The sequence below is a fragment of the Cordyceps javanica genome, chromosome 1, assembly GCF_051103115.1.
Source record: "Cordyceps javanica chromosome 1, complete sequence".
Taxonomy (NCBI): domain Eukaryota; kingdom Fungi; phylum Ascomycota; class Sordariomycetes; order Hypocreales; family Cordycipitaceae; genus Cordyceps; species Cordyceps javanica.
The window spans coordinates 897,747-913,496 of record NC_139295.1 but is presented as its reverse complement, the minus strand read 5'-3'; the positions used below and the strand labels follow the sequence as shown (position 1 = coordinate 913,496).

The following is a 15,750-nucleotide window of genomic DNA, read 5'->3' as shown; positions in this document are numbered from 1 at the left end:
GTCATCTCAGTGAGTACGGATAGACATTACCAGATTTGTCGCACGGCGAATGGACTGCGACAATGCCACTCCACAGCACAGCCTGGTTGGCTGCCTACCTAGTCGGATTAGCGCCAAGCACTGCCCACTGACGCACTAGGGATAGGTAGGCTGGTAGAGGTAAGTTTAGTAGGCAATAGGTACCAAATGCCGACCAGGAATCGCACAAGACTCGTCCTGTTGGCACATCCATTGTCTCTCCTCTCTGTTTCAGGCTCTGCTTCAATTACGACATAGCTGACTGTCCAGTCTTCACGCGATAGAAACCAGACACATCAACTTGAATCACTGCCGCATTTCACAAAAGCCCAATTGCCAACGTCAACCCAATCACACTCAGCACCTCCTTGCAGCCTTGCTTGACGTCGCGGCCGCTGTGGACCGTGGACTGGCGGGTCGCATTACCATCTCGGTCAAGCCTACTACTTCTCGAATTCTCTTCTTTTTCTCCCTCCACAACCATCATCTCCAAGCGCGAATTGAACTCCCATATTATCTGCCTCCGGCCGAGAGGCAAGGCGAGCGCGCACGCTAAGATGGGTACACCAACGGTCCCCCCGGCCACGGCCTCAACGGGCGCCGTGACGGCGGCGACCACCACATCTGACGGAGCGCCAACCACCGACACTGTTCTTGCTATGACGACGCCGTTTTCGATGCCACCGGAGTGTCTCGACTTCAATGGTGCTGAGATAGGAGTATGGGATCCAGACCACGTCGAATTGACACGGAGTTTTCAGGACCGTCCCTCGTGCTGGCCTTCTGGCCTGTATCAAGCATCCTACAGCCCGGCCGTCTGTCCGACCGGATGGACATATTATAGCATAATCCCTGGCGCATTCACCGAAACAGTGATAGATACGACAGCCTCTCCGGGATCGAGTACTGCGACTTACTACACAAATAGGCTATCTGCCTATTGTTGTCCTAGGTGGGCGAGACCTGATCATAATGTTTCTTGATGCGGCGCGTGCTAATGTAGACAATTCAGTGGCTTCTCAATGAACGTCCAAACATGGTCCATAGACGACCGTAGCAGCCATACTTGTTCCCGCACGATCAAATCGGGCGAAACCTCAATCACCGTGACCAATAGAACCGACGGTAGTCCGACGATATTCTTAGGCTCCGCTACTCTGATGATACCCTCGCCAATGACTATTTTCTGGCACCGGGAGGATGCGTCGACGCTGACTCCACGACCGCCCGACATAACGCCGGGTTCGTTCGCGCCGTCCTGGGTTCCCGGCCAGACAGCCAGCCTCTACGATTTAATCAAATACGACGACTCACCTCAATCCAATCGCCTCGCGACAGGCGTGTTCGCTGCCGTTATTGCGGTCCCCATCGTGATCTTCCTCGCCATTCTGGGGTGCTGCATATGCTGTTTCCGCATACGTCGCAGACGAGAAAAGCGTGAGATTGCAAAGGAGCAGGAAGAATCACAGGCGTTGGCGGTTGCGAGGACATCCACGCAAGAGCGCACCCCGAACCGGTCTACGGACGCAGAAATAGAGGCAGGGCGCGCACAAGGGAGCGAACCGGTCGCCGTCGCAGGAACAGCTTCGTCTACTGTGGCTGGTCAGGCAGACACCACTACACGAGGGGCAGCTGCGGAGCCGATCAGAGAGAGTAGCACGACTCACGCTCTGTCTGGCATTTCCAAGCCGCACTACCCAGGGCTACCCTCACAAGGATTCGACAGCATCGAAGAGCCACCTCCATACGCAGAGGCTCCACCTAGCTATGCAACACGGAGCGGGCCAATAGCTCCATCACCAACGTCACCGACACGTGAGTTGACGACACACGAGAATACAAATGTGCCAGGAGCATAACGCAATATTACGAGATATATCATTTAGTACATACTCATACGAGCCAAGCAACCAGCGCATGGCTCATTGTAAATAAAAATCTTTGCACATTCTTGCTCATGTCAAGCCCAACATCATTACCGCAAGTATTTACCAAGACTCATCCTCCAAGAAAGCCTTGAGCTTGTCATCGAGCCACTTGACATCCTCCGGGTTCGAGCCCGGGCCACCAGCCCTGTCAAAAAAGAAGTCAGCGACGAAGAACCTCAGACATACAACGCAGGCATTTGTCTATTACCAGTGTCCCCAAACAGAGGGAAAGGCAATACACTTTCCTCTGCCTTTGCTCATACACTTGACTTCGTGCTCAGAATCCTCTGGAGGAAAGTAGAGGTCAGTTTTTCCGGGAAGGACCAGCGTTTTAGCCTTGATTCCGGCCATGGCCTTTTCCAGGTCTTTGTTGTACGGCGCCTGGTCAGAGCAGTCGGCCGCCTGCCAGGTGTGCAGCATGTGAAGCAAATTCTCCGGATCTGAAGAAGCAAAAGAACAATCAGCGTCAGCACGAACTACAGTCTGCCACCTCGCCGGTATCTTGCGCTCCCGTGTTATACATACCCTTGGACAAGGCCCACGACTCCCAAAAGCTGACCATGAAGTCTTCCAGGTCCTTGAACCCCAGCTTGGTCTCGTACAGCCGGTCGCGGTAGAATTGCTGGCTGAAGCCCCAGCCGGCATACACGCGGCCAAAGGCCTTGAGCCCGACCTCGCGCTCGGCGTCGGTCCACTGCGCGTACCGCTCGGCCTGGGCGACCTCGCCGGCGGCGGACCCGGCGCTCGCGGCGCCCTTGGCCGCCAGCAGCGCGCTCTTGACGCCCTCCAGGAAGACTTGGTTGTGAAGCGCCGTGCGCGCGCTGCCGCAGAAAGGCACGCCGAGGTCCATAAAGTCCGGGAACTGCGTCAGCCACTGGTACGTCTGGCCGCCGCCCATGCTCCAGCCGAGCACCATGCGCGCGTGCGCCACGCCGAGCCCGATGGTGACGAGGCGGTGCTGCGCGGTGACGTTGTCCCGCACCGTGACGTCGGGGAACTTGGCGCCCGCCCGGCGCTTCCGCGTGTTGGACGGGCTGACGGACTGGCCGTTGCCGATGAGGGCCGGCACGACGATGAAGAAGCGGTCCGGGTTCAGCGCCTTGTCCGCGCCAATCAGCCACTCGTTGTCGGCGATGCGCCCGCTGAACCAGCTCGGGTAGATGATGGCCGGGTTGGCCTTGTCCCCGAACGTCTTGTACGCGATGTAGGCGTTGGGGATGACCTCGCCAGAGGAGAGGGTGAAGTCGCCCAGGTCAAAGGTGCTAAACTCGTCGTCCATTGCGGTGTCCATGTTGCGTTACTGCTTTTGCTGTCCCTACCTCTGAGCAATCAGCGACGTAAGAAAAAAAAAAGTATGGTAAACCTACTGGTGATATGGCGACAATCAGTTTAGTCGCAGACGGCGCAGCGCCGAGTACCTGTCTTTTTATACTGGCTTGGCCGTCGACCCCTCATCGCAGGCTTACAACGTGTCGAGCTGTGGGGAAGGCCGCCCTCCAAGCCGCCGCGCACTTCACATCCCGAGCTCAGCCCGATATTGCGGGGGAAAGGAGGCGGGCAGCATCGCCGCCAGTGCGGGGGTCTCCGTCGTGTCTGAGATTGTTGCTGGTCCCGTTGGCCCGCGAGAGGTAGTCGTCACTTTTTCTCCGCTTGCAGGTTTTCCGTCGAGTTCTTGATTCGGCTCATACCCCCCGATCCAATCCTCCCTCCCTCTCTCTCTCTCTCTCTCTCATCGACTAGCCGGCGCGATCAACAGACAGCCCACCAACACAATTTCCATGCCCCCCTTCTGTCCGCAGCATACATAATGGTCTCACATGAGCGATGCGGGTGAGGAAAGTAAAAGAAAATATATAACAGCTTTCAATCGATAGTGCAGCGACGCGCTGCGTAATAATTCCCATATTATCCCATTCAAATAGAACCAACCGCCATGTCTAAGCGTGAGAATATCTCGGCAAATATGAACCCAAAATTTTGCCTTGCATCCTTTTTTTTTACCCGCCTTCACCAAACACTTTTGTCCCGCAAACCAAGCACGCATCTAATCTCCTTCTGTGGTCATTGACTGTCAATTGGCCAAGTGCAGTCATGGGGCTTGCTCGAGGTAGCCCGTCTTCTTGTTGTCTCGTCCATCATCATACGTAAATAGGCTATGCAGAAGAGTGCGCCTAGTTTGCCCATACCCTGACTATCTGGTCAACACCACCTGTGGCCACAACGCAGCGAATCTGCGCATGATCACCCTCTAGCTTCTTGATGACGGCAGCCCCATCGGCTCCCTCGCCGTGGCCGGCAGAGCTTCCATTAGTGGCAGGTGCGTCTTTGACGATGCTTGGGGCCCACCGCAAACATTTGACAAAATGAGTGTGCGCATCCGTCAGCGTCTTGACACATTTCGCCTCTTGTGCAAGATCCCAGCACCGTATTGATTTGTCATCGGCTGCTGATAGCAAGTACTTGCCGCCGGGGTGGAAGACAAGTGCATTGATCCAGTTGTCGTGTCCGATTAGTACCTTGAGGCAAGTCCCTCTCGAGTCCCACAGTCGAATGGTCTTGTCTCGCGATCCTGTCGCGATGAATTCGGCGGGGCTGCTCAGCGGAGGAGGCTTTTTCAGCCCAGCTATCGTGGCCAGGTGCTGATAGGCAGATGGTGGCGCGAAAGCACAGCATTGTACAACGTGTTCGTGGCCAATCATTGTGGCCTTGGTCTCGGGGCTGGGGAGAGTGAGGTCCCATAGTCTCCCCATATGGTCCCTACTTGTCGAAACCAGGTAGTTGCCGTCTGGGGAAGGACAGACATCTCTTACCCAGTCGGCGTGTCCAGATAACGTCTTGACGCAGTATCCGGTCGTTGTGTCCCAAATCTTGAGTGTCTTGTCACCGCTGGCGCTCACAAGCATGTTACCAGAGGAGAACACACCAGCTGACCCAGATGGGATAAAACGGACAGCACCGACACTATGATCGTGGCCGGATAGGGTTCGAATATTCTTGTAGCCGTCGGCAGGGTCCCAGAGTTTAATCGTCAAGTCGGAGCTGCAGGATGCCAATAGAGTAGCAGTCTTCGGCCCGCCATAGTCAAGGTCCAGTACGGCTCTGGTATGACCTTTGATGGTTTGCTCCGCTTCGCCAAGCTCCCAGTCCCAGATCTTGATTGTGCAATCATCTGATCCGGAAGCAAGCGACGTAAATTTGGGGTGAAACGCCACGCAATTCACGGTGTTGCGGTGTCCCTCCATGTTATGTCGTGCCGGGGCTCGAGGCAGCCAGGACGCGGGATCGGTATTGCGTTTCGAGAGGGAGGTTGGCGTGGCGCTGTCGAGCTCGGATTGTAGTTGTGCGTTTCTCGTTTCTAGCTCCATGATCTAGGCGCCGTCAGCATGCCGTAGGGCATTACATCACCACTGTCGCGAGTCCACTTACCTTCTTCTGCAACCGCACGATGCTTGTCCACTTCTTCTCCAGCAGTGACTCGTATTTCTTGGCCGTAGCCGGGTCGTATACATCCTCACCGAGCGACAACTCCTCGCGGAGGGCCGCCGCGCTGCTTTGAAGGTTGTTGGCTGCTAGGTAGGCTATGATAGACTTGTGCCTGGAAGCAAGACATGTTTGTTAGCAACCTGGGATCCCACCCATCCCCAGCTGGGATCTCTGGTCATATACGAACAGTTCTTCGGCCTGCCGCGCAGGCAATGTGCGACTCATTGTGGCGGTGTGCCGGAGCGGCCCTCTGGCAACGTGGTTATGCGGCTGGTGGCGCAAGGGCCAAAAATTGTTTCTGTCCGGGTTCTGCCAGAGGTCACCCGCGAGGCAATTCGCTCATGAGTTTGCGTGCTACCCCTCTGCGCTGTAATGTCGGTTCTCGTGTGAAGCGGTCAAGGAGGGGCTGTCTGCGCGGAGTGGAGGGGTGGAGGGATAAGTAGTTTTGGAAATTGAGACGTAATGCGCTTCGGATGCGGGTTGGAGATGATATAGGAAGTCGGTGGCTTGGCTTTGAACACTGCTGCAGGAGGCGCTGGGTCTCTTGGGGTATAGCAAAGGAGGACAAGGAGCTGGGACCGAAAGATAGCTTGGTTTGTTGTCCCCTGTGGTCCATAGTATCGCGAGCTGTTCAATGGCCGCCCGCTGTCCCTCATCAGCGTCCCACTTAGATGGCCCGTTCCGTTGCCGTGGGTTGCAGGTCACGTGTAACTTTGGGAACTTACCGAACAGCAGCACTGCCGTAAACATATGTTATCTCGGGTCTTTAGTTAATGAGCATGTACAGGAAAAGTCACAGATTTATCGGAGTATTACATATCAAATACTTTCTTATTGCATGTAACCGGGAGCCCCCAGCCGTGAATTGGCTGGGGGCATCTAGGCCCACTTTTCCACACGTAAAGGACCTGATGCCCCTGGCAGCCGTCTTGATGGCTTCAATCATGACGCACTGTAGAAGACAAACTGCAGCAGAATTCAACCCCTGTTCCAGTACAGAATCATACCCTGCACTACTATATCCTTTGAACATCCACATGCGCGGCACAACACCTAACCTCGTCGAGCCTCTCTTTCAGGCTCTGCGCTCTCCACCGAACCGCCTGCGCCGAAACTACCACTATTGCGCACCGCATGATTCAGCAACTCGACGCCCATCCCATAGTGTGGCTCCTGGCTGGTCGCCTAAAAATAAGGGCTGAACCAGCGGCTGACAGGTAGACGCGGATGCAGTCGGCTTCCGTATCGAAGCCTGGGCAATCGCACTCGTCGGCTCCAAATCGTAGGAAACTAGGAGTGTTACCCAAAGATTTTGACCTGCCAGACGCGGATGAATCTCCTGATACCGCGGCCATCTCACCGGTTTTGGATATGATAAAAGTTGATGGCATAGTACAGAACTTTTCTACTTGGGGGCGACACTGTTGGTGGCAGAGTTGCGCCTTCCGCGCCACTCCGTTTGTCCTGTTTGACGCAACTTCACTCCCCCAACCTCTACAAATCTGTTTCCCCCAAGAACAAGACAATGTTGTCGACTCTGTCCGCATCACCGACGCCGTGCAGATGAACCTTTCTCCGGACGCAGAGGCTGTTTCTAAAAGATGCGGCATGCTGAAGGCGGTGCTGTTGTGTGTGTCCGCCTTTGGCCAGGGGGGCCTCATCAGCCTGAGGAGCTAGGCGGCCCTTTCATGGAGTAGGAAAAGTCTCGGCCTCGGCAGCCATCGCATTCCCGCTCGACATGGATGCGCAGACATTATAGCAATACGCTTTCTGGAATTTGTAATTCTATTGAATTGTTTCAGCCTTTGGAAGAATGATTTGCTGAAGCCGACACAATCAAAATAGATGGCCGACATGAGCAATCATTCCGGTCGTCACCCAAAACGCCACAGTTGCCTTTGTTGCAAGAGGATTCCCGCCAGGAGCATCAAAACATGCAGAATAAAAAAGACACAGGTCGGGTGAGCCCTTATCGTCTCCAGCTGGGCTCGGGTATATCCGTTTCCTGCGCCACCCGCGGGCCATCATGGCCAGGAGCCTCGTTGCCGTCCGGACTGAGCAGCGATACCTCATCCGCGTTGGCGCGGTCCATTTCCATCTCGGCCTCTTCTTCGGGCACCGCGACCAGAACGTGGTCACTCGCCCAGCTAGTGGCGCGCGGTACCATCGGCCCGCGCTTGAGGGCCTTGACGTGGCCGGTGGCGAGGGGCGGGCTGGGCGAGAGGCTCTGCGGCGAGAGGGCCTTGGGCGAGCCGCCGCCCGGCGGAGAGCAGCCCGAGGGGCTGCGCACGACATCTCCGCCCGCGCCGGATATTGTCTCGCGGGGCGCGTTGAACGAATTGCGCTTGGCCATGTACTCATCGAATAGCGTGTCTCTTTGGTGATGGTATGGCGTGTTGTTGTTGTTGTTGTTGTCCAGTTCGTCGAGGTTGACGGCCTCGTTCACGGAGCTCATGCTGAATCTGCCCGACTTTACCGAATTGCGCTTGCTTGCGGGGAGATATGACGTGTTGCTAGAAGTCGAGCAGTCGTTGAAGCCGAAGCCCTTCACATTCGCTGGATGCGCATAGTCGTCGTACGCAGAGAGGCGGCGGTAGGCGAGGAAAGCGTAGGTGGCCGTGGCACCAGTCAAGAGACTGTCATGCGTGGTTAGCATGAAATGGTTCATCAAGCAGAATCTGGAAGACGCATAGGGGGAAGGGCTTACATGAGGAGACTGTCGAGAGCTATTCCAACGAGAGAGTACTTTTCCTCGCTCAGCAGGATATACACGGCGACATCAAGAGCGAGAATGGCAAAGGCGCAAGTTGCCTTGATAACGTGCGTGAACAGCATAGTCCACGGTGTCAGAGACTCGGTGTAATATCGGGCAACATCGACAAATGTGCATAAAGATGCAATCAACGACATGACAATGTTGGTAACCTCCCAGCTATAGCAGCATTAGCGTTCCAGCTACGTGCACAGTCCCGCGCCACACGTACGCATATTCTATCATCGGTGTCTTTCCGGCCTTGACTTTGTCGTTATGATGGCGCATGGTATTTCCAAATCGCCATGCAAAGAGGCCCATCATGGCCATTGTCAGGAGGAGTTGGGATGCCCATATCGGGGCTAGGAGCCTGATCCGCCATTGAGCTCGCGCAAACTGCGCCTGTGATTTGTGGAGAGCCATCGGCCGGTCGGTGTCATATGCTGATTATCTCTTACTGCTTGTCAGCTACGGCGAAGAAGAAATCACTGTGCAGCTTTGCAGACTGAGAAGAACGACAGGGAACGGCCTCCTCCTGCAAGCGAGCACGCAGATGCGGCGCGGGCGGATCAACGCCTTTTATCAAAGAGTTCATGTTGGCCGCCAAGGGTTGGCCTCACTTCTCCATAATAGCCCATGGCCGTGAAACATGCAGGAAGACGCCATTTGGGAACTCAATAGTCGAGTAATTTCCTATAGAGCCACATGGCAGCCTTACGGCCCACGCGGAGGGCTCACCCGGGCATAGCTGCTTATTCAGGTAACTATTGAACTGTAAGTAGCTGCGTGAGGCTTAGTATCCCCATGGCCGTGGACTGGTTGGAAAGGCCAGTGAACGACAGAGGAGGATGGGGCTGAGCGGCTGAGCAAGAACTAGCTAGGTAGTGATGTGGGTGGCCAACGCAACGCTAATGTGACGCCATGGCAGATTTCAATGTATTTGGCGGTCTAGGTCGTGGTTAAATCCACGATGTGGTTGCATTGATCGATTTTGCGTATATCAAGAAGCAGGAAGCAGGACTTTGTATCCTACGGTCTTGCAGGGAGGCCGTCTCATAAGTGCGTATGCAGCTGCTCTTTTCTGCAAAACATGGTATACAACGCCATGCAGCTCAATAAATCTGCTCAATGTCAAGAAGGCTCGGGCTGTGACGGCCGAGTTCTCTTTTGTGGTGGCACTTCAGCGACCCGCCGAGGCTGACTGGCAAGGGTCTCTCTGCCCGGCTCGGTCTGGCAAACATAAGCGTCTATAGGTTTCTTTCTGTGTTGGGCAGGGGGTGAGTACTGGTAGTAATAAGGCGCATGAGGGGAAGTTTGCTAGGCTCGTTTGGTCACCTCTCTAAATTTAGCGTCCAGTAAAGGCGAAGAATGCTTGCAGAAGCCGCAAGGGTATGGACGTCCAGGTTTTGCGCTTATTCACTATCCTGCGGCCGATTGCGCGCGGGGCACCGGTGAAGAGACTAATAGCACCCCAACGGGGACGACCATTACAACAGAGTTGTTGTAAGCTTTGCCCACTGGTCTGCATGTTTAAGTGTACTATTTTAAGATGGCGATGGTTACATTTGCTGCTACGGGTCGAGTCGAAGACCCAGATAACATTCACGGTGTTTCCCGTCGGCTCTTGGCTACGAGGCCAATTCTCTCCGGTAACTATATTGCAACGCAATCTACACAGTACCCAAAAATAAGAAAGAGAGCAGGTAGGGTAGCATCTAGAGCGGGCATGTTGGTAATGCAATCACTGGCCTGACCATGCGTTTTTTTTTTTTTTTTTGCAATGTTTTATGTGTGCGTGATTTTCGGATCATTGACAAAGCTACCAACCTCGCGCGCCGCCATCGTGGTCAAGACTTGGCGTAGTAGAAAGGGAGGCCGTCCAAAGCAAGGATAGTTAGAGGCAACAGTGTGGGCCGCGATTACTGCAAGAATAAAGTCTCAATGATGGAAAGAATAAATAAATAAAGAGAGACAAAGGCGCTTAATAGTACTCTATTTAGCTGCCGCAGCGAGCTCTGGTTGCGGACTACAGGGTACAAGCAGGGCGACGGGGGGGTATGGAGAGCAAGTGGACGATGAAGATGAGCTGGCCACCTTGCTGCACTTTGAATAGTAGAGATTTGGTTGAAAATAGGACCATCAGGTAACATCTCGTCCTATAGTTGGCGCATACTTATTAGTCTGTGCAGGTATATTTTGTTTCATCGTCTTTTGCCGTGGAAGCGCGCAATCGGATCGTTAATTTTTCTACGTGTTGGGTGCAGCACTGCCATTTTTGTCACGATTATGGGAGTCGTAGCAAAACCTAGAAAGTTCTCTTCACATCACAACATACAGGAATGCATGCGCTTTAAAAAAAAGAGACCAAGACTTGAGAGAAGGCCGCCTATAGCAGAGTGTATTGTTCTGTGAGATTGCGCAAAGAGCCTCGTTTGCCAACTCATTTCCACTAATAGGTAGCTGCGCCCCTGTTGCTCAACAAGAGAGGCTGGCCTGCTATACCGTGTCATCCCTCATGTTTCCTGTCCATTCACGGCTTACAGGCCGGCGGCGAGGTTGGGCTGGGAGACGGTGTCGGCGTCAAAGGGAATGATATTGCCGTTGGCGTCGGTCATGGCGGGTGTCTCGACGGTGACTTCATTGGCCTCGCCGGCTTGCTGACGGGGAGCTATAAGAGAAAACAAGAGGAATTAGCATGTGTACTATACTATCAAGTGTCCCCCCTGTTGGTCTGTGGTGGTGCGGACTGCGGCCTACCAATGGGATTGGCCACGACGGCGGCAATCAGAGCAAAGAGAGTAACGGCAGTGAACTGCATTTTGAAAGATTGTTGGGAATAAAATTGGGGTGGATATGGAAGAAATAAATAATAGAAAAGGATGGAAGAAAGAATGGAAAGACTGAAATGAAAGACGAATTGTAACTGAAGAGAAGAGGGTCAGGGAAAGAAAAGATGGTCTACAGTCTACAGGACAAAGACTTTATTATAATCCAAGATGGACTCGCCGCGCCACCATGCAGGAGGGCAGAGTTCAATCATTGAATGGCTTCATCGACCGGATCTGCGGCTCGGATGTTGGACGACCCGTCGTCGCCGTGTGCCAAGTGTTGGCTGATGACAGCAAAGACCAGCGCAAAAAAAAAAAAACAGTCACTACCGAGACCAGACCAAGCCTAGCTAGCTAGCCAGCCCAGCCCGGCCCAGCCAGCAAGTCGGGATGACAAAAAAAAAGAAAGGGAATTCAGAAGAGAGACGAGACTAACAAAGTTCAGGCCGACCTACCTAGTACGAAAGTTATCGAAAAAGGCAACATACAAAATCTCAAACCGGGCCTTGTATGGGCCGTCAAGTTTCAAGTCTACGTCCCGCGTGTCATGCACCTTTTTTTAATAATTACGCGACCGGGGAGGTGGAGGGGGGGGAAAGCGAGAGAGAGAGAGAGAGAGAGAGAACTACCAGTATCCGTAGGCGAACAAGCTTTCCGGGAAGGGCAGATAAAGATGGACTTGGCATCTGCCGCCCCCCTGTTCTTTTCAGGGAACATGAGGCCCGTTGATTGGTGGCGTAGGGGGGTCGTGAAGTTTGAGATGAGATGCCCTTCCTTGTATGATGAGATTATGGAGACGCAGGGCGTTCGAGGCCATTCCTTGGGCTGTGTAAAAGCCATGACCTCTTTCTTGGATTAGAAGCATGAATCAGACGCTTTCGCCTGGCAACTGGCGCCCCATGGCCCCCCTCCCTCTTTCCCCTCGAGTCGTGAAACGCGGGCGTGCTTCAAGCTGATGACGATGAGCTGGGGCCGAGGGCGTGCTGAGACGAGGGGCGCAGAGAGAGGTACGGATGAAGAAAGCACGAAAAAGGCGAAAGAAGAAAAAAACGAAAAAAAAAAAAAGATTTCAAATGATGTTTCCCCCGAACCACGGAGGGTTCTTATTTTCGCCTAGGAGTGGGTTTGGGAGAGGAGCGGGCTGTGTATAACTACATCTTGGCAACTTGGGACTCGGGCCGTTGTGTTGAGAGTTTTGTACATGGTGTCATGATGCCTCTTGATCGACAGTCTTTTGGTGACGAACGAGCATAAACCGTGGCGCAGCTGGAGATGTGTGATGGTTGAATTTGAGGCAGAATGGTGAGTGATGTAATTCTTCTTCAATCTCGCATCTCTTACCACCCATGTTAAAAGAAAGAAAAAACAGACGGCGGTCTGTAAAGGTGCTTGAGTGCTTGGTTTTTTACTCAGCGATATGGCGTACCTGGAGATTGACTACCTATGTACTCCGTATCCAGCAAACAAACCCCCAAGTACAACGCAAACCAAGCAAAGCAACGAGTTCAAGTCAAAGCAGGGCCCTGAAGCAAAGGAAAAAAAGGTATAGTCATGATCGAATAAGCTCAAGAGTAATCCAGGCATCTTTTTATTTTTTTTTATCCATTTTTTTTTTATTTTTCTTGGAGCACCACCTTTTTTCTATCCAGTATAGCTCGAATCAGCCAACTAGTCAAGTATGAGCCGCGTCTTTTTATCGCGGGGGTTCATCATTGATCAAGGTGGAGCCAAGCCGAGTGACCACTGACAATGCATCATCTCGTGCTACTTGGCCTTTTTTTTCCCTTTTTTTTTGGGCTCCAATCTTCTTTCCCCTCTTCCTTTCTCCCTCCCTTCCCCCCCCGCAATGCCATCGTTTTGTTTGGACTTATTTCTCCGTATCTTTGGGGAAAAGGAAGCTCTACGACCCTTCTTTTTTTGACATGGACGGCGGTCGAGCTGCTTCTTTTTCCTAACTACTCTTCGCCTTTTTTTTCGTCCTTGGAAAAAAAGGGAGAGAGTACAAAAAAAATTAAAACAATAAACATCGCCCTGCCGTCTCTTTTCCGTTTGTGCCCGTGCAAAAACCACCTCACCAGTCTAATCTCACACTGGAACAAATCAACAAAGATTAAAAACAAAAAAGAAATAGAACAAAAAGAAAGAGAGAGAGAGAAAGCAAACAAACAGCCATGGCTACCGTCGAACACTGTCTCGTCTGCTTCGAGGCTCTCGACGCCGCCCTCAACAAGAGGGAAGCTATGTCCCTGGACGAGCTGCGAGCCTCGTGGGCCGTCTACAACAGCTCGATTGCGTCTCCTGCCGCCTTTTCGCCCAAGAATCAGCAGCAACAGCATCTTAATCCTGCCCTGCAGCGGGTGGTTGCTGCGACGGCAGCGACCGACAGCGACGCGGCGTCGGCTTCGTCGTCGTCGTCGTCGGTGTCGCTCGGCACGTCGACGCCCGACACGTCCGTCTCGTCCCCCACGCCCGCGACCGTGACGTCGGCGCCGCTCTTTGTGACGTGGAACACGCTCGACATCGGGAGGAGCGGCAGCGACGCCGCCGCCGAGGACGAGGACAAAGAGGACGAAGAGGAGGAGGTGTCGCTCCGCGGCTGCATCGGCACATTTGAGAGCCAGCCGCTGGCCGAGGGCCTGCCCGAGTACGCGCTCATCTCGGCGCTGCAGGACACGCGGTTCGCGCCCGTGGCCGCGCGCGAGCTGCCGTCGCTGCAGGTGGCCGTGACGCTGCTGACCGACTTTGAGGAGGCGGCCGACGCCCGCGACTGGGACGTCGGCACCCACGGCATCCGCCTCGCCTTCCACGACAAGGGCCGCCGCTACGGCGCCACCTACCTGCCCGACATCGCCGCCGAGCAGGGCTGGACAAAGGACGAGACCCTCTTCAGCCTGGTCCGCAAGGCCGGCTGGACCGGCAGCCGCTCGCGCTGGCCCGACCTGGCCCTCAAGGTCACCCGCTACCAGGGCAAGAAGCGCTCCCTCAACTACAGCCAGTACAGGAAGTGGAGGGACTGGCTCGCCAAGCAGTCGTGATGGACGGAATCCGATCATCTCATGAGCTTTTCTTCTTCTTCTGCTTATTTTTCTTCTTTTTCTTCCTTTTTTTCTTTTCTTTTCTGTTTCTTCTTTTCTCTCTCTCGATACAGAGGCTTAGAGGATAGAGTCCCGGGAAACCTGTTTCTCCTTTTTCCTTTTTTTTTTTCACTGAGTTGGGTCACTGGTGAATTTGACGTGTCATTCTCGGCGTTTCTGGAGTTGGCAAGCACGTTTGATATCTGGAAAGGTTTTTTTCAAATTGCTTTTTGCTCTATTTGTCGCATCATGTAAAGGCCGTGGCAGTAAGACGAATGTGCCGTACCAACACCAGGGGGGATGTCACTCTGGGCTGACATGCTCCTTGATTTTCATTAGAGTCTCTCCTCATTGTCTACACAACTAATACACAAATCCATTTAAACATCAAACATCTGTGGCGCATTGACCAAAGTTGCCTCACTGTCACCGTGCATGGTGATGTAATATCAGCATGCTAGGACCGGGGACGTTGGGCGCCGACACGGCGGGGCCGCCTGAAAGGGGGCAGGAGCGCAAGTTGTCGGCGCGAATGTGTTCTCTGCTTCATTTCAAATTATTCGATGCAAAGCAACATGTGAGAGCCTACAAACTTGCGCATGACATGAAGAACAAGAAGGGCAAGAACTGAGCCAGAGACCGCCGTCTGGATCCATGTCGCCCGATGCCCTGCTTCGTTTTCGTACTCGCCACCTACCGAGCAAGACGGAGGCTCTACTCAGTACCCATGATGGGTAATCACTGCCAACTATACATGACAAAAGAGAGTATTCAAAAAAAAAACAATGAAAAGGAACTATGATGGTCGCCCCGATGTGATGGAGACGCTACTTACTAGTTTTAGTGGGAGACGTGATGGAAAGGGAAAAACGAATAAATTAAAGGACTGGCGAAACAAGAGGGTTAGTAAAAAAAGAAAGCAAGTTCATTATGCGGCTCCTCTCCCTCCCTGCAAGTTGCAAGTCAGCCATCTCTTGAAAGCAACAGGAGGGGGGGCGACCCTGTTTTTCAGGTGAGTCCGCAGCTATCCTTTGACAAGAGATGAATCAGCCGCGTGGCGCAAGTACCGTGTAGAAGATGGGATCCTGGAAGGGCCTTGAAAGGGGGGGAAGGGGGGCATGAACATCTACAGTCTTGCGTGCGTCTGCCGAAATACAGAGCACGGACTTTCCGTCACAGTCCGAGCCGAGATATGATGAGACGACTTGTGAAGAGAAGACCAGGGGGGGGGGGGGGGGCTTGGTCGGTGTGAGGGAAGATAAAAGGGAAAGAGGAAGAGCAGGGAAATACAAAGCATGGATAGAAGAAGGAGAAATAAAATGAAATGGAAGAAAAGAGGACTGTGCAAGGCGAATACATCGGCAGTTATTAGGAAAAAAGAAGAAAAAAAAGAAAAGTCCAGTAATATGGTGCCATGTTGGCAGAGGATCAGAGGACAGGCTGGTGCCGGATCCTGTTTTCGCCGGCCACGGTGACGAAGACTCGCAAGAGACTCCGGTTAACCGGGTTGAATATACAGCATGCTCGCCTGCTAAGAAAGATGTAAGATTGCCGCTCGAACTGACTGTATTATCGGGGCCATTTTGGAACCACCGTGGCGGTCCTCGTGTCTCATTCTCGCACCCTCCATCCGCCCATTCGCCCTGCATCGGCACATGTTTTCCCAG

General features: G+C 53.5%; 5 protein-coding genes across 5 annotated transcripts; 1 reads left to right on the top strand and 4 right to left on the bottom strand.

The window, feature by feature from the left end:
• Positions 1 to 2,006: 2,006 nt before the first annotated feature.
• On the bottom strand, positions 2,007 to 3,225 carry V2A60_000274 (Alpha/Beta hydrolase protein; the record flags this gene model as incomplete). The annotated part of the gene is made up of 3 exons (XM_083251645.1): positions 2,007 to 2,091; positions 2,155 to 2,386; positions 2,472 to 3,225. 3 exons carry the CDS (start codon positions 3,223 to 3,225, stop codon positions 2,007 to 2,009), a joined length of 1,071 nt encoding a protein of 356 aa, XP_083107771.1.
• An 892-nt stretch (positions 3,226 to 4,117) lies between these two features.
• V2A60_000273 (WD40-repeat-containing domain protein) lies at positions 4,118 to 5,654 on the bottom strand (the record flags this gene model as incomplete). Its single annotated transcript, XM_083251644.1, has 3 exons — positions 4,118 to 5,314; positions 5,373 to 5,541; positions 5,617 to 5,654. 3 exons carry the CDS (start codon positions 5,652 to 5,654, stop codon positions 4,118 to 4,120), a joined length of 1,404 nt encoding a protein of 467 aa, XP_083107770.1.
• Positions 5,655 to 7,398: 1,744 nt separating this feature from the next.
• On the bottom strand, positions 7,399 to 8,927 carry V2A60_000272 (uncharacterized protein; the record flags this gene model as incomplete). The annotated part of the gene is made up of 3 exons (XM_083251643.1): positions 7,399 to 8,065; positions 8,137 to 8,361; positions 8,920 to 8,927. 3 exons carry the CDS (start codon positions 8,925 to 8,927, stop codon positions 7,399 to 7,401), a joined length of 900 nt encoding a protein of 299 aa, XP_083107769.1.
• Positions 8,928 to 10,718: 1,791 nt separating this feature from the next.
• Positions 10,719 to 10,999, bottom strand: V2A60_000271 (uncharacterized protein; the record flags this gene model as incomplete). The annotated part of the gene is made up of 2 exons (XM_083251642.1): positions 10,719 to 10,849; positions 10,939 to 10,999. 2 exons carry the CDS (start codon positions 10,997 to 10,999, stop codon positions 10,719 to 10,721), a joined length of 192 nt encoding a protein of 63 aa, XP_083107768.1.
• A 2,181-nt stretch (positions 11,000 to 13,180) lies between these two features.
• Positions 13,181 to 14,044, top strand: V2A60_000270 (AMMECR1 domain-containing protein; the record flags this gene model as incomplete). Its single annotated transcript, XM_083251641.1, has 1 exon — positions 13,181 to 14,044. The coding sequence occupies one exon, from the start codon at positions 13,181 to 13,183 to the stop codon at positions 14,042 to 14,044; it is 864 nt and encodes a 287-aa protein (XP_083107767.1).
• Positions 14,045 to 15,750: the final 1,706 nt, after the last annotated feature.